At 37.7% G+C, this 19,075-nt stretch overlaps 1 protein-coding gene across 8 annotated transcripts in view; it reads right to left on the reverse strand.

The window, feature by feature from the left end:
- Positions 1-19,075, reverse strand: part of TTLL7 (tubulin tyrosine ligase like 7) — a 160,559-nt gene that overhangs the window by 24,610 nt on the left and 116,874 nt on the right. For all 8 annotated transcript variants that reach the window (XR_009552641.1, XM_060202248.1, XM_060202244.1 and 5 more), the window contains one exon: positions 7,655-7,815. Coding sequence is in view for 7 of the 8 variants with exons in the window: in XM_060202248.1 (XP_060058231.1) it covers positions 7,655-7,815 (161 nt within the window). In the remaining variant the exon portion in view is untranslated. The remainder of the gene's footprint in view (positions 1-7,654; positions 7,816-19,075) is intronic.

Here is a 19,075-nt window from a genome sequence, read left to right on the forward strand (position 1 = left end):
TTGGCTGGCCTGCTAAAGGCAGAAAATCCTATTGTCTCCAGGGAATGTGTTTGGAGCTCAGAGGCTAGCAGCTTCTCCATCCGCCATCTTCCGGGAAACCCCCCCCCCAGACTTTTTTAAAGGATTGCTCGAAAATGAAAACTAGCTCCAAGTCCTTTGATCCAATGAGAGCTATACTCAAGAAGTCTTTGGATCCGCCCTCAGGGTCGCAGTGGTCCCTGGAGACTCCCAAGAGAAAGCCCCCGAGCTAAAGTGCTCTCTCCGGGTCCTCTGCCGGCCGCTGCTGCAACCGGCGGAGGAGCCACCTTCCCGGGTGGAGGACAATGCCCAGCGCACTCGCCTTGCCCGGCGCTGCCTGGTAAGTCTGGAGCAGCCCGCCCGCTAGTCCGTGCCACCTTTACTCTAATTCTTAACCCAAATTAAATTATAATCACCTCTTTGGTGTCACCCCTTATTGACTGGCCTGCTAAAGGCAGAAAATCCTACCGTTGCCAGATGTGATCAGAGCACTCACTGTTAGCAGCTTCTCAGTCCGCCATCTTCCCCCTCCTCCACTTCATTTATTTTTTAAGACTGTCATATTACGGAGGCAGGCGGTAGTGCAGCAGGTTAAGTGCACGTGGTGCAAAGTGTAAGGACCGGCATCAGGATCCCGGTTCGAGCCCCCGGCTCCCCACCTGCAGGGGAGTCGCTTCACAGGTGGTGAAGCTGGTCTGCAGGTGTCTATCTTTCTCTCCCCCTCTTTGTTTTCCCTTCCTCTCTCCATTTCTCTCTGTCCTATCCAACAATGACGACATCAATAACAACAATGATAATAATTACAACAATAAAACAAGGACAACAAAAGGGAAAATAAATATTTAAAAAAACTTTAAAAATGGTATTCTGTTTCTCACACTAGCTGTGTCTGTGGTAGATGAGTATAGATATTGTATGACTTACTACCTATAATGTATAATATTGTGTACATTCTGAATGCTGTCTTTGTTATCTCTATAATAGCGGTGGGACCCTTCAATTAATTTGAATGTGAACTCTGGTTTGGGAGCTAGGGGAACATAAAGATAAATAGCTTATTTTATTTGTGTGAATTCCCTATCTCCATTCCTTCACTTCATTCTGACACCACACCTATGCCTACAACCTCTTCCTTTTAGGTAGGAGGCCTGACTTCCTCAGCTGTTCTCCGGATTCTCCCCTCTCAGTGTCAGGAGCAAAAACAAAAGTTCTAGGTCACAATAATTCCAGGTCCCAGTGGGACTGGAACTTAGCACCTCTGGTCCTAATCTTTCCCTAAAAACAACATCTCTTTAAACTCAGTATTAATTCATGCACATATGGTAATTTTTTATTTACTAAATTAAGAGTAGGACTTACGAAAGAAAAAAAAACTGGAAGAAAAATAAAAGACCTCTCGCAGTAGTCTGATATGACATTCTAAATAAAATGTGATTTACAGTGTGAGTAGCTTTCACTGTCCCTAAAGCGACTAATAAAAACAGAAAATTTTAGGTGTATCTAGGCATTGGATCGACCTTCTCGTGGTGCATCCCGTGAGTACCCATTTATTGGGGAAACTGACGATCCTTCCTAGCCGACTGAATCCACATGGATCCCAGTCACTTTCAAAGCCAGCAACAAGCAGACATCAGGCTCAACCTGACGCTGTTGACTGGCTACGGAAGAAGGGCAAATGCTAAAAGAAGAACTGCTGGCCAGGACTCCATTCTCTTTGTCAATAATTAAAAGTCAGCACAGCAAAGGCCCTCATAAATAAAACAACCAATCAAACAAACAAAAGACATGAACAGAACTTGTTTCATTTTGGCACATAATGAAAGTCTGTCCTTCAAACTGAGAGTATTAGAACCGCATCCCTCACCTCCTACCTAACACAGGACATTGCCTAGTAGCTGTGAAATGGCTCTGGAGTGCTATCACATCTTAATTTGCAATACCACACCTCTTTTGATAAAAGGGAGACAATACAGAAATAATTTAAAATACCAGAGTCTTCATCTAAAAGTCCAGGATCTTCTCTGCCTATTTTTTTGAATCTAAATTTCAAAGTAGGAGAGCCAAAACCCATAAAATCAAAAACAAACCAAAAAAAAAAAAATCACTTAAAATTATTTCCGGCACTTTCTAACCCACAAATGAATGTGTAAGGAAACAGGTCATGCAACACAGTAACAAATCATGAACATCAACAGTACTATAGGGAAGTCCTTAACAAAACCCAGAAACTTGAAAAATCTTCATGCGAGCCAGAATCCAGTTAATTTCCACCTCTGTTTTCACTAACACATTTCAATACAGCAACTAACTAAAGAGTAAAACTGATTCATCTTCTCTAGTAGAAGGACTCATGTGTAAGGAAGTGGCCCAAAGATTAAATGGCAGAAGTGTAGGAGCTTCTAGGCCTGGAAACTGAGATTCCCAATCTCCACCCTACAAAATAACAATGGGAGGTACTTGACATGAGATGAGCAAGCGACTTGGCGCTTCTACCCACCCCCCCACCCCTGCCAGCAACTTGGGAAACAACAGATGATTCGAATGAGAAAAGCTTTCCTTGCAATGCCCTGGGAAATAGACACTTGAGGAAGAAGGAAAAAAAGAATAAAAAGGACTAACAAGACTGGAAATGGTTACTTATAAAAATAAAAAGAAAAGAAAGTTAGGATATCTGACATGGAGCTGCAACACACCAACCTCTCTACCTAAAAATCAATGACATGATTTATATGTGGGCATGGAATAGACTTTGCCTGATAGCAAAAAGTAGTAACCTTTAAAAGAGGGGTAATAAATGAAAGTAGGGAAGATAGATTTGAGATAGCCCCACTCTCAAATTGTACAACGTCTGTTTTCTTATTTTCTTCCTTATTTTTATTTATTCATTTATTTATTTATTTGCCACCAGGATCATTGCTGGGACTCAGTGCTGGCACTACAAATCCAACATTCCCAGTGGATTTTCTTTCCTTTTCTTTTCCTTTCTCTTCTTCTTCAATCTATTTTTAACAGTTAAGATCAAGAGAAATTGGGAGTCGGGCAGTAGCACAGCAGGTTAAGCGCACGTGGCACAAAGCGCAAGGACTGGCTTAAAGGTTCCAGTTCGAGCCCCAGGGTCCAGGTTCCAGCCCCCAGCTCCCCACCTGCAGGGGAGTCGCTTCACAGGCAGTGAAGCAGGTCTACAGGTGTCTATCTTTCTCTCCCCCCTCTGTCTTCCCCTCCTCTCTCCATTTCTCTCTGTCCTATATAACAACTATCAATAACAGCAATAATAACTACAAAAACAACAACAACAAAGAAAGCAAGGGCAACAAAAGGGAAACTAAATAAATATAATAAAAATTTTTAAAAGATCCGAGAGAAATTGAAAGCGGGAGAGGGAAACAGAGAGGGAGAAAGACAAAACACCTGCAGGCCTGCTTCACTGCTCATAAAGAGCGCCCTCTGCAGGTGGGGAATGGGGGCTTAAAGCAGGGTCCTTGTGCATGGAAATGTCTGTGCTCAACTGGTGCACCACCGTCCACCCCACGCCACATTATTTCTTTTTTAATAAAAAGTTTTCTTGTATAATTGAAGGCAAGGGGTTCAAAATGGACCAGGAGCAGGTAAACCCAGTACTTTGACTTCATTTCAAAAAGAGCAAGGAGAGTAAAAAATTCTGGACTATACTCACTGGATAATCAGTTAAAGAATAATTAATGAGCTGAGAAGTGCGAACAGCCATACATACAACTACCCATTGCCCAGCTACTAATGACTGTATAAAGAAGTTGTGGAACTGGTATTAAAATGAATATTTCATTGCAATTAATGAAAAGATGATATTCTTCGGGACAAAATGGAGGAACCCGAGGTGATGATGCTTCGTGAAATAAGAATGGAGGTAAAAGCAACAGACGGTTTCGTTCATGTGTGGAATACAGAGAATGAAAAACACATGAACTTGAAAAAAAAATAGGAGTAGCTACACTATGTCTAAGACTTTGTGAGAACTATGGTGGTTATCATTTGGGGGTGAGCAGGCACAGGACTTTGGTGGTGGGTGCAATGTGTAATCTTAGAATCTCATAAACCATTACTAAATCGCTACTAAAATAAATTTGAAAAAGACATTGTGAGAAGAGTGGGCTTCATATCACTTAAAGTAGACTGTATGTTACACATACATTTTCAAGTGGACACTTCACTCAGCTAAGATGCAGACCGTGGGTCAAAGAATATTTCTGACAATCTTTTTTTTGTCTTAAAATTCTAAAAATGCAAAGCAAAACAAAACATTTCCATACCAAATTTCCACAGGAAAATGTGTTTGACTAGAGGGTTCAAACCAGATTCCCTTTGGGGGGGGGGTATATATATTGGGGTATTAAGTGGGTACTGAATGATGCCAGAGCTTTTACAGCTAACACATTTCTTTTTTTTTATTCCTTCCCATAAAAGACTCAACCTCTTTTTTTTTTTTTTTTTTGCTTTCCTTGGCAAACAAGCCTTATTCTTCCCTTCCCTCAAGTCTCAACTGAAATGTTATTTCCTTGGAGACCTTTCAAGCTCTCACAGCTGAGTTTGAGTACCATAGCATAAAAAAAAACTCCCTAGAGTTGACTATCTCGGTAAAACAGTATGGATAGCTTCATTCAAAGAAAAACTTCAAGAACTTGTCCCCTGGAGAGAACACATTCAGAACATGTAACTTTACAATACTCAGACAAATCTACGATTTTGTGATGGGGTGGGGGCTTCACTGGACATGGGTTTCAGCACCCTGGCAAAGCAAGAGAAAAGAGGTGGTTTTTTATTTTTCATTACTTTATGCATCAATAAAACCCTTGGGCAAATTCTAGGGAAATCCATCACAAAGGTCTACATTATTCTTAGAAGTTTCTGAATGTGGGTATTCTATTGTTTTATTACCAGGGTGTTGACAGGAAGAGACAGAATCAAAGTAAACCAGAATTATTTGATTTTATGGTTTTGGGGGGGGGGGGGTTGGCCAGGACTTTACACCTATTGTGAAAAATGAATGTGTTTTTAAATAAATCTTTTAAAATTAAGTATTTTATTTTATTAAAACTAAATCTTTTCAACCAAACTAAAAGGAGATTCTTTTTTCTCCCTTGATGAATAGGTGGTTTTAACATCAATATTCTCACTTGTAAGGGGTAACTTTTCACAAGTGGTGAAACAGGTCTGCAAGTGTGTCTCTCTTTCTCTCTCCCTCTCTATTTCCTACCTCTCACATTTCTCTTTATCCTAACAGAAGGAGGAGGAGGAGGAGGAAGAAGAAGAGGAGGAAAAGGAAGCAGAAGAAAACACCTACATTATTGTTAGAACAAAGTTTAAAATAAATATTGTCCAGACATGATTCAAAAGAGAAGCAGAAATAATCCAGGTACAACATATACTGTGACTGAGTATGCCAAAGAAACTCATTTGCAAAAATAAATAAATAAATAGTAATAAAATAAATAAATAAAACAAACAAGCTTTTCAAGAAATGGATGGAAAGTACAGGTCAAACTGGACTCAGAAGTCCACTTGCCCAGGAACAATAGGCTAGAGATTTGGTTAGTGGTGTGAGACTTGCAATAAAGTAGACTTACTTAGCAAGTATGGCAATGCTGCTTTGAGTTTGAATTCAGCCCCCATTATATTGAAGGAAAGTTCAGGGCTGTGGTCTCTGTCTCTCTGTCTTCCCTTTCTCCTACACTCTCTCTCTCTCTCTCTCTCTCTCTACCTCCCTACCTTCCTACCTCCCTCCTTACTCCCTCTCTGTCTTTATCTGAGAAAGTCAGTATGAAGCAATGAAACCCTGAGCCTTTTTTAGACAATGAAGAACCACTTTATGGACATCTTTCAGGTAAGGCATTGATAATTTTCTATGGATTCAAGGCCACAAACACAAATTTCACTAACAGAATTTCTTTATTGCTTTCCAGGATGGCAAGTAGTTGGGCCTCAGAGACTAGCAAGTAAACAACAAATAGAAAAAAAAAAAATCTAAGAGTTCCTACTGGGGGAACTTCTACAGAGAATCATCAATTAAGTGAGAGTGGAGTCCAGTTCAAATGTTTCATTGAAGGCTCTATAGAAATAATTTACAATCAAGATGATTCTTGCATTTCATCACAACCTGGAATGTCTAATGAGTTCTCATTATTGGTTAAGTCAGCTGAGAAAATTAAAAGTCTGTAAAGGCTGGTCTTGTTCTTGAACTGACACTCTACCTAAATGATTATAATATTGAAATGGAGACCAATTATTGTACTAAAATAGAATATTAAGGCTTGGAGACAAAGATGGGTATCTGTCTTTAGATAGGATTTTAGACAAATTAGAGAGACAAGGTTGTAAAGAAAGTAATCCAGTCCAACACTCAATAACAGCAACAGCTCAAATAAATAAATAAAAGGACAGACATTTAAGATATTGAAAAAACAGTTTGTTTTTCTGAAGCAGAATCCAATAAAGAGAAGAAGACAGAAGGCTAGAGAAATAAAGTATCAATATATTATTGTCTTGTGTCTTTTTTTTTTTTTTTTTTTTTGCCTACAGGTTTATCACTGGGGCTCGGTGCTGGCATTACGAACTCACTGCTCCTGGTGGCCATTTTATTGGATAGGACAGAGAGAAATTGAGAGAGTAGGGGAGATAAGGAGAGAAAGATAGATACCTGCAGATCTGCCTCACCTTTTGTGAAGCTACCCCGTACAGATGAGGTGCTGGGGACTTGAACAGGGATCCTCAGGCTGGTACTTGCACTTCATACTATGTGGGCTTAACCCAACACGCCACTGCCTGGCCCCATGTCAGTCCTTATAGTAAAAATCTAAACAGATAATTCCCCACCTGTAGGGGCAGTCACTTCACAGGCAGTGAAGCAGGTCTGTAGGTGTCTATCTTGTTCTTCTCCTCTCTCTCTCTCTCTCTCTTCCTCTCCTCTCTCAATTTCTCTGTCATCAAAAAAAAAAAAAAACTGGAAAAAAATGGCTTCCAGAAGCAGTGGATTCATAGTGACAACACCAAGCCCTGGCAATAACCCTGGAGGCAAAAAAAAAAATCTAAACAGAAAATAAAGGAGAGAAATTGATGCAGACTGCAGAAGATACTGACTTAAGGATGAATAAGAAACAGAAGTAGGGAATACAAAATACTCTAATTTCTATTATTGATATCTATTAATTTCACCTAAGCTTTATAACAAAAAATCTAACTGAAACCCTGCAATAATTTTATTTTCATCTCTTTTACAATAATCTTTTTCATACATATTTTTATTTTATCTACTGAGGCAGTAGAACTTATTGATTTAGAGTATGAACTGTGGGCTGGGGAGGGAGCTCAGAAGGACAGCACATGATGAACATTCGTCTGTTCCTGGGTTTATAACTGAGGCTTTTCAGTAATTGTCAATACCTTCTGAATTCAAATTAATTAGTTGGCGGTGTTCTCATATTCACTATGCCACCAACCTAAGTGTAGCTGTTATAAATTATAGTTGAGTATTTGAAATTACAGGCAGGAAAAAAATACTTTACTATTTATAAGAGACTACTAAAGATTCAACTATTTTATTGGATTATCTCTACAACAACATAGTAAAATATTAAAAATTACAGTAATATGAGTTGAGACTTACCCTGAATCACAGAAACAGTTCCACAGTCCTTGGCCATGACTCCAGAGTAAGCGATTAAAAACACGGTTGAAAATCCGATACAAACTTACTTCCTCAACATCAGTGACCTTCCAGATACGTGGAAGAATGGCACGAATACTTGTTTTTACTATGTCCAAAATCTAGTGGAAAAACCAAAGTACTTCAAAATGTAGGTATATATACATATGGATGGATGTGTGTGTGTGTGTGTGTGTGTAGTTCATCAAGATGAAGATACGTAAATAAAAAATGAATACATATGATCAAAGATGAATACCTACTCATTAATTGAACAGAACAGAATAAAAAATTTCAAAATAGAATCCTGTATTTATGAAACTATGCTAAGGTACAAGGAGCAAATAAGTCTACTGGAATAAGAAGACATCAAATTTTAAATTTAAATTAAATATAATTAAATCAACTAAGACTTTGAAATTTCAAACTCTACATATCCAACCATATTAGTTTCTAGAATACATAACAAATGCCTAACTGTAAATGTAAACATCAACAACTTAACAGAAAAGACAGACTAAATACATGAACAGGAATAAATATGCCCAGTGAACAGAAAAAGTAAGAGTATAACATCAAACTATTTCAGGTCAATTTAACTGATAAAATTAAGTCTGGCAGCACCAAGTGCTGAAGAGGTAAGTGATATTTAGGGTTTCTAAGCTATAGATGGTAACATTACCTCCTAAAGTTGAAAATCCATATATTACATGACCCAGCAATTTCATTCAAAAGAGACATTCCCTTACAAACAAAAAAGCAATGTTCATCTACAAGAATGTTCACAGTAGTTGTTCACAACTGGAAATGTCTATAACAATTTAACTACTAATCTGTGGGAGAGCAGACTATCATATCATATCAAATGATAAACAATACACTCTATCTTATATGAAGAGGCAGGCTCAAAAAATGTGTGCAAAAAATCAGGTCAGTATGATACTCGTTTAGCAGAAACAGAAACTAAAGTGTTTAAATACTTATGAGGAATACACATAAAGAATATGTAAAAGTGAGGAACTGTGGAAACCAGAATTCAAGAAAATGGCTACCTGAGAGACAGAGAGGTAGGGGAGTAGAAGAGAGTTATTAATTTTTAAGAGATTCATTGATTTGTTTCATATGAGAAGGAGAAGGGACAGAGAGATGAGACAGAACATCACCCTGGTACTGGTACTCATACTGGGAGGAGCATCAGGTGTGAAAGTCCTATTTTGCTCTTAGCAGTTGAATGACTTCCCCAACCACAAGTCATTTGGTGTGGTAACAGGTTACTATCAAGATTCTGGTTAAGTCAGGGTCTGTTCAGTTCACATATAACTTCAGGAACACTACTTAAAAGTTAGGCACTTACAGATTAATAATGGGGGTGTCATAAAGCAAGATTAAACAAATTCTGGACTACAGAAATTTTAGAGGTTTAAAAAAAATTATATATCTTCCTCTCTCCTGGATACTTTGCCTAATCCACATGTAGTTAAAATTTACACAAAATCTGACTAGTGCCAATAAAATTCTTTTTAAAGTAAAATCAAGAAATACAGTAATTCTAATTGAAGCTCACCAAAACAGACTCAATACAATTGATTTGATCTACATAATTAAAGGAATTGCCTATAAAATATTAGAGTGAAAGATGAAAAGAGAGACTTTCAAACATAAAGATTGATGGAAGTTCAATTTCTCTCAATAGGCAAAAACATATAGAGAGAACTGAAAACATTGAAGAACTTAATTTGTTTCTCTTTAAAAGAACCATGGTTTAGGAAGTGATGATACATGGTCCGGGAGGTGGTGCAGTGGTAAAGCTTTGAACTCTCCAAGCATGAGGTCCCGAGTTCGATCCCCGGCAGCACATGTGCCAGAGTGATGTCTGGTTCTATCTCTCTCCTCCTACCTTTCTCATTAATAAATAAATAAAATCTTTAAAAAAAAAAAAAAGGAAGTGATGATACAAGTCATCTTTGATGAAGGCAACTTTAAAATAAACACATGCTTTAAATTAATTTGAGAAGCAATTTTCAAAACAACATTTTATTTACAGAAAAATATCCATTACTGTCAATAAATATGTAGGTGGCATCATTCTTTCCTCTCATGAGCCAGTTCCTATCACTGTAGAGTAGGAAGATTAAAGTCTATCCCTACAGTTGGTCCAGGGATTGTCAGCTGAAGGTGAGGGAAATGGAGATTACATCATCTACAACAAAGTACCTCATGAAAATTTTCCAGAAAAGCTTACCATTATACATGATGAAAATTTGATTATAAAGATTAAATAAAACTTTAATATGAGTCATTCATAATAATACATACATGCTACGCATATCAAGTATTGACTATTTTTATAACTTTAATTTGAGCTACTGCTTTATATTCTTAATATATAAAGCAGTATGTTTTAATTAGTAATTTAATAACGATTGGCAAAATTGTGGTATAAGAGGGGTACAATTCCATGCAATTCCCAACACTAGAGTTCTGTATCCCATCCCTAGATTTCTGTATCCCATCCCTTCAATTGGAAGTTTCCTTATTCTTTATCCCTCTGGAAGTATGGACCAAAGATCTTCATGGGGTACAGAAGGTGGGAGGTCTGGCTTCTGTAATTGCTTCTCTGCTGAACATGGGCATTGACAGGTAGAGCCATATGCCCAGATCCATATGGTAGGAATCGTACCTCTCTTATACCACAGTCTTGCCAATCATTATTATATCACTAGTTTAAAAAAAGTTTTTCTTGGTAAAGCAGCATTTATGATCGACATAATAATCAACATTTTGCTGTGCAGAAACTTTTTAATTTGATGTAATCCCATTGGTTTATTATTATTATTATTCTACTCTATCTTGCAATTAAATTTATATCATTGAAGATGCCTATAAAATTTAGAAGGAAAAGAGTACTGCCAATATTTTCCTTTGCATATATGATAGTTTCTACTCTAACATCCAAGTCCTTTATCCATTTGGAGTTTACTTTTGTGTCGTGGTTCAGTTTTATTTTTTCTGCATGTTTCAACCCAATTTCCCCAACATTATTTGCTGAAGAGACTCTCCATTCTCCATTCTCTAGGGCAAGGCTCACTTTCCTGCATGCTTCTCCCAATTCATACCAATTGATACTGATCCCAGCCTAATCAATGCAACCAGTACCACCTCGGCATGTTTCACTTCAGACTGCATCCAGAAATGTCAGGCGTGGAATGTGAACCCACCAGATTCATTACTCTGGTGAGACCTTTCCTAGCTTATAGGACTCCTTAAATTATTTTAGGTGGTACACTTCTTAACAAACCTCAAAGCCTAGATATAGACCAAGGTCCCTGAGATGGGGCATAAGTACATATACCCAGGAGATGGGGCATAAGTACATATACCCAGGGAAAACATCTACCTAAAAGCAAGAGTGCACAGTAGTTTGCAGTGAGTCAATAAATGTAGCAAGCAAGCAAAGACCTTAAAAAGACACCATAAAGTACCTAACGAAATAATTTCTACTTAGACCTAGATACCCTCCTCACCTACCTTCTTTAGCACATCCCTCAATCACTCCAAAGCGAACCCTGTCAGACAAAGTAAGGACTACAAAAGTAGAACAAGGGCAAGAGACTGGCAGACTTTAATACTTAGTCACTACCAGGCCAGCCCATCACCTGGGACCCTATTCAGGGAGTCCTGGAATTCCCACACATACATGTTAGGCCTAGACCTCTAACAGATCCCTCTCATCACTGTCACTGGTCGTCTCCATCAGGAACAACATAATGGACCCCTCTGTGGGCCCCTATCGGACCTAGCCCTCAATGTTAATCAACAATGGTAGGGAATGTTCCATTCCCCAAAGGAAGGTTGGATAGCATACTCTGCCTATCACCCAAGGATGATATTTCAGACCTATAGGGATGCAGAGGTTACATAGGCTCCTGTGCTGACTGTGGGTTGCAGATCAGATCGATGGGGCTTATGGTTAACAGTATTTATATACTTTTCCCACATTTGGGAGCTACTGTCTGGATCTGGGAGGACCAGATTCAGCTTTCTGGTCCTTTTTCCAACTGTGACACCATTCCCCCCAGACAATAGCTCAGGTCATCTGCAAACTGGATGTCAGGTGCAGGCAAAAACTAGTTGGGTTATGGGCCCTTTGGAATATACCTAAAATAGACCTACTAGCTTTTTCCAAAATGGAGACCCCAAATCTCCATCTGCAATATTCTTGTCTTTAGGTTCATGATTAGTCAACAATTTTCTCTGCTTTCTATCTTAACTCTTTTTCAGCCACCAGGTTCCAGAGGCTACCATGATGCCAACCGGACTTCCCTGGGCAGACGACCCCAGCAATGTGTCCTGGAGCCCCACCTCCTCAGATCCCTGCCCCACTAGGGAAAGAAAGAGACAGGCTGGGAGTGTGGATTGACCTGTCAATACCCATGTTCATTAGAGAAGCAATTACAGAAGCCAGACCTTCCACCTTCTGCATCCCATAATGATCCCGGGTCCATACTCTCAAAGTGTTAAAGAATAGGAAAGCTATCAGAGGAGGGGAGGGGATATGGAGCTCTGGTGTTGGAGCTGTGTGGAATTGTACCCCTCTTATCCTATGGTCTTGTTAGTGTTTACATTTTATAAATAAAAACTAAGAAAATAAATAGTTTGGACTCCCTTGTCAAAAATTAGATGCCTATAGGTATGGGGGGCATACTTCTGGGCTCTCGATTCTATTCCACTAGTTAATGTGTCTATTTTTGTCCCAGAACAAGGCAGTTTTCATTACAATGGCCCAAAATATAGTTTGAGTGTAATGCCTCCAGTTCTGTTCTTTCATTCTTCAAGATTGCTTTGACAATTCAAGGTATGTATTGGTTCCAAATAAACTTTTGTTGCTTTTGTTCTATTTTCTTACAAAAAAAAAAAAATGGTGGGCCTTGATGAGAATTTCATTAAATGTGTATAAGACTCTGGGTAGAATATTCATTTTGATTATGTCAATTCTTCCAATCCATGAACATGGGTTATCCTTCTACTTCTTTGTATCTTGTTCTAGTTCCTGAAAATAGTGACTCGAGTCTTGGTATACAAGTTTTTCACTTCTTTTGTTAGTTTTGTTCCTAGCTATTTTATTGTTTTTGCTGCCACAGTGAATGGGACTGCTTTCTAGATTTCTTCTGACTTAATACTTGTAGAAAGGAGTCATACTGACTTTTGTATGTTAATTTTGTAGCCTGACACCTTACTATATTGCCTGGTAATTTCTAGGAGCTTCCTGCTGGATTCTTTGGGTTTATCTATTTAAACTATGACCTCAAACTGAAAATAATGAAAGGGATGTTGAGTTTTATCAAACACTTTCTCTGCATCTACTGAGATGATCATGTGGTTTTTTTATGTTTCTTTTATTGATGTGGTGGATCACATTTATTGACTTACATATATTAATCCAGCCTTGTATCCCTGGGATTAATGCCATTTGGTTATAATGTACAATCTTTTCTAATATACTGCTATGTCTGGTTGGCTAGAATTTTGTTCAATATTTTAGCAGCTATATTCATTAGAGATACTGGTCTTCAATTTTTTTTCTGTTGTATCCCTATCTGCTTTTGTTAAATGTGTGATGTTGGCTTCATAAAAGTAGAAATAAGTGTTCCTGTACCTTTAATATTTTGGAAGATATTATAAAGTATAGGTATTAATTCTTCCTTGAAGTTTTGTAGAATTCATTTGTAAAACCTTCTAGTACTGGACTTTTATTGTTGGGAACGTTCTTGATAACTGTTTCAATTTCTTTGGCTGTGATTGGCCTGCTCATGTTTTCTAGTTCCTCTTGATTCAATTTTGGATGGTTATGTGTTTCTAGTTTCTCTTCCATTTCTTCCAGGTTCTCTACCTTAGTGGTATATAGTTGTTCATAGAAGACTCACATATCAAATAATACTTTGGACTTCTGTAAAGTCTAGTGATTTCTCTTCTTTCATTGAAAATTCTATTTATTTGAGTCTTCTCCCTTTTTATTATTATTGGTTTTTTTCCCCCTTTAGTGAGTCTGGCTGAGGGTTTGTCAAAAGAAACACCCAAACAAAGAGATTGCTTACCAAATGGGAGATCTTTACATGCCATACAACAAACAGCTAATAACCAAAATATATAAACAACTCACCAATCTCAGCAACACAAAAATAAATGACCCTATCCAAAAGTGGGGAGAGAATATGAGCAGAATAGTCATCACAGAAGAGATACAAAAGGCCAACAAATATATGAAAAAATTATCCAAGTCATTGCTTGTCAAGAGCAATGCAAATAAGACAACAATGAGATAACCACCTCACTCCTGTGAGAATGTCATACATCAGAAATGACAGCAACAACAAATGCTGGAGAGGGTGTGGGGGCAAAGGAACCCTCCTGCAGTGCTGGTGGGAATATAAATTGGTCCAACCCCCATGGAGAGCAGTCTGGAGAAATCTCAGAAGGCTATAAATGAAGCTACCTATGAACCTGAAATTTTTTTCCTGGCAATATATCCTAAGAAAGCAAACACACCCATCCAAAAAGATTGTGTATATCTATGTTCATAGCAGCACAATTTGTAATAGTCAAAACATGGAAGCAGCCTAGGTGTTCAACAACAGATGAGTAGCTGAGAAAATTGTGATATATGTATCAGTTATAAAAATGATGCATTCACCTTCTTCACCTCATTTTGGATAGAACTTGATAGAATCACACTAAGTTAAATAAGTCAGAAAGAGATGGATGAATATGAAATGATTTCACTCTTAGATGGAAGTCGAGAAATAAGAAAAGATAGGGAAACACAAAGCACATTTGAAGTACAGCAGCAGAGTAAAGGACCCTGACCAGAGGGCAGGGGTTAGGGGTCAGGGGTCAGGTCCTGCTGAAAGATGGTAGAGGAGAACCTAGTGGACAGTTGGAGTGTTTGCAAAAAAGTGAGAAATTTTACACATATACCAACAACTTACTGTACTGACTGTTGACTGTAAAGCATTAATCCCCCAATAGAAAATGTACATAAAAATAAAAACATGTATGGTAGTAAATAATAGTAGTCAGGTTTTTTTTTTTTGCTGTGTATTAGTGAGTAGCAACTAATAAACAATCAAAAGTCATACCTAAGAAAGAATTTCCAGAGTCGCCAAGGTAGCCTATACATTGATATCAAGAACAAAAGTTCTACGTGAAGAATGAAACTAAGTACTAAAAATACTGGAAATTTTCACATTAATTTAATTTCATATAGATCATTAAATAATTATTCAACTCTAAGGTGAGAAACATTAAATACTGTGGATTATCCATTTATTTCTTAATTAATGATCAAATGCCCACAGTGAGTAAGAGCCAGAGAGAAGCATATCTACACTAACATTTATTGCTTCCTTCTCTAATCATTCTACCAGGTATAGTCAACTTAGAGACTCTCTCGGTCACTACTCTGTATGTTTCATTCTTAATTTAGAATGAATTTTTAAAAAATAATGTCTAATATTCGAACTCACATTTGATTAAAAACAAGTTCTTACTACCTCAAAAATATAAACTCTTACTACCTCAAAAATATGTATTTGGCAAAAAAAAAAAATCAGTTTTATAATGTGGTTCCTGGATGTAACAAAGATGGTCTTTGAAAAAAAAAATGCATGTGAATTCCCCCAATAAAGGAGATTTTACCTCTTATGCCAGGGAAGATATAATATCATTACCTTTTCATGGACCATGGCTAGGGAGAGACTACTTTGTTGAATTTTAAAAAGTATTTGTTAATAAGATAGAGAGAGTTAGATAGAGACTGCGGGGGAGGAGTGCAGCACTGAGGCTTATGCAGTGTGAGGGATTGAACTCAGAACCTCAAGCATGCAAGTCCTATGTTCTGTCACTAAATCACCTCTCCATTCACAGAACTAGTTTGTTTTAAAAGCTATGTAGATGAGGGAGAGGTCAAGTGTACTTTTAGCAAAACAGTCTCTGAATAATTTTAGGAAGACAGAGAATAAGTAGGCAAAAGAAATCAGACTGGAGAAAGTAACAGTGCCGGTTTTCTTTATAATGCTACTCCAGATTTCTAGGTGCTTTAGGATTAGGAGAACATGGATGACAGATGACTAATCTGTGAAACACAGAAACAAGTGGCTGGTAAAGTGTCCTTTGTGTTTTGTCTGTGCACTCAAGGAAGGTTCACTTATAGAATATAGATATCCATTCCCTGACACTGGAAGTTTAAAAGCACCTCAGCCCTGCATTCAGTTCCCCAAGGGGGGAAAAAATAAATTGAAGATTCAGTCAATGAAAACATTAATAAAATGGAAATATTTCTATTTCCCTATGAAATATAGCGCATTTGAAGGCATAAAGCACACAGACAAATTCATATTTTGCAAGAACACAAAGGTGTTGAATGACAAACGGCTCCATATGGCTGAGCGGTTGGCCTTAAATTAAAGTAATGGCATGAGGTGAAGGAAGTTTAGAAATAACATTAAAATCACTACATGGTGTACTAATGATGCATGCAGCAGCCATGGCTATAGGGTAGAGGCATCTCTGCTGATGCAAAACGAACAGATCTGTTCAGCATGTATGTCAGCCCAAATGAAAAAAGAGAGAAAATAACATCAAAATGTATGCAGGAACAAGTAAAGGAGATATTAAAATCAAATTGCTGTTTAGAGAAAAAAAATACTTGATACACAAGGATTTCCTGGAACCCTAAAATATATGCAAACAGAATACAACTTCTTCATCCTCCAATTTTAAATTATACTTAGATATCACATCAGAGAAAAAGATTTTCAGCAAATTTGGCATTTTTTGCAACCCACTAACACAATGATATTTTTATAGTTCTTACATATTATTCACTAACTCCATAAAGCAACTGCTTCTGGGGAAAGACCTAAAATATCTAAGAGAGAGAGAGGAGAGAGAAAGGAGAGGGGGGGGGGGGGGATTATATCAAATAAAAGTACCAGGTGAGGATTTTCAGTATATAACTCCCAGTGTACTTAACCTTTAGATTTAAGATTCACTAAAGATCATTAATGTGTATCCACCCAACAGATAATTCATTCAACATAAAATAATGCATGCACAGTGAATTCTTAGTAAAATAAAATATCTCAGGGACTGGACAGACACCTCAGGAAGGGTGTATGCCTTAATATGCTCACCCAGGTTCAAATGCAGCACAACACAGAAAGTTCCTATCCTGTGGTCTCTCTGTTTCTCTAGCTGAATAAGTAAACAAAAGTCAATCTAAGTGTGGTAAAATGCACACCCCAGCTCCAAACATATACATAAAACACTTCAAGAGACAGCCTGGCGTGAGGCTCCCTAATAAGAAAGTTAAAAACAGTCTGCATTTTACACATTCTAAGGCCAGTGCATCTTTCTATATGGTCCCACTTTCTCGCATGAACTATTCAATACTTAAAGTTACCAATCTCAGAGAAGTTCCAAGGTGGCATCTTCTCCAAGTAAGAAGCAGAGGCGATTTTTAACCCAAGTTCTTATGGCTCCAAGTTGAGTATCTCTTTCCATTATCTAATATCGTCCATTTGTTTTAATATCAACATAATAAGATTGTTCACCGTGTTTTTCAACATATTCTATTAACACTGTCTTAGAGCAAAGAATGGTTCATTCATTCATTCACTCAGTCATTCATTCTCTGATCCCTCTATCTCCAGTTTCCCCTGAAATAAGCTATGGGGGGAGGTCAAGACAATAACTACATTCTAATTTTTGTGGATTTCAAGTATCTCATTTAATTGATTTTAGTGCTATAAGTATATAGAATATAAAGCAAAAATTCAAATTACAAAATGGATTTATGTTAGAGTTCCATATCTCCATTGCTAGCTAGCTTGGTGAACTGCATTCTTAATGTGGATAGCTGTTAGGCTTTTCTGTATGAATATGATTTGAAAGAAGTCATTAAATTAGTCGTGTTAAGTTTTTAAATGAGATAAGTAAAGTTTCAATTAAAACTATACTGAAATGTCACTTCTCCTTCAGTCTGGCAAAGATTTAAAAACTTGATATTATAATCTGTTGTTGAGGTCCTCGGAAAGCAAATGATACCACATCTGCAAAAAGGAATTTAGCAGTTATCTAGCAAACTTCTAGAAATTCACCATGAGTGCATTCTTTGAAGAAACTAAACATAAATGTCTAAGGTAATTCATCACAGCATTTGTAATTACAAAATACTAGAAACTACCTCAATGGTCAGACATAGGAGACTGAATGAAGAGCCTTGGTACACATGACAGTGAGGTTCTAAATAAGGCAGTCCCTCTCTATCTCCTTCCATCTCAAATCCCCTCTTTCTCTCATAGATACATTAGTAATATATTGAAGAGACAAAAGAAAGTATTAAAATGCTTTTAAAAATTATAATAATTGTTTTTTCAGCATTTAAATAGTATCCTCAAAGTAGATCTTCTATTACTCTTGAAGTAAATGGAAGAACATCATCACATAGCCAAAACTAATGAAGCATGCTGGCTCTTGCTTCTTTTCCTGGAAGTGCTTTCACCCTTCACATAAATCTGAGAAATTAGTGTTTGGGAAAAACCTTTTTAAAAAAACGGAAGAGTAGGCTGGGGTAGACCACCTGATGGTTATGCAAAGTTCCTGAGGTTCCAAAGTCCCAGGTTCAATCTCCCTTACCACCTTAAACCAGAGCCGAGCAGCGCTCTGGTGTAAAAACAAAGGGAAGAGTAGAAGACAGAAAATGAAACAGTGATCATGTCTATAGAAAAAAAACAAAGTGCAACAAACAACTTGCATGTGCAATTTCGGGGATTTTCCTGCTAATCAGAACTCAGGCCTAGTACCTCTCAGCACCTTTCACGGCCTCCAAAAAAGTAGGCAAACTTGCAAAATGAGCGTGCTTTAGGTAATACCAGTGGCGGGGAGCCACATGTGCCCTCAAGGTTGCTACTGGCATGACCACAGTCTTTGTTCACAGACGGCCTTGCTTAAAAGTTAAGTTCCTGGGAGTCGGGCAGTAGTGCAGCGGCTTAAGCACAGGTGGCGCAAAGCACAAGGACCGGAGGAAGGATCCCGGTTTGAGCCCCCAGCTCCCCACCTGCAGGGGAGTCGCTTCACAGGCGGTGAAGCAGGTCTGCAGGTGTCTGTCTTTCACTCCCCCTCTCTGTCTTCCCCTCCTCTCTCCATTTCTCTCTGTCCTATCCAACAACGATGACATCAATAATAACTACAACAATAAAACAACAAGGACAACAAAAGGGAATAAATAAATAAATATAAAAATTAAAAAATAAATTTTTTTTTAAAAAAGTTAAGTTCCTGCTTCTTTACACCTTAGAGTATTTGTTCACAGACAAGATAAGT

This window comes from Erinaceus europaeus, chromosome 11 (assembly GCF_950295315.1).
Source record: "Erinaceus europaeus chromosome 11, mEriEur2.1, whole genome shotgun sequence".
In the NCBI taxonomy this organism is placed as follows: Eukaryota; Metazoa; Chordata; class Mammalia; order Eulipotyphla; family Erinaceidae; genus Erinaceus; species Erinaceus europaeus.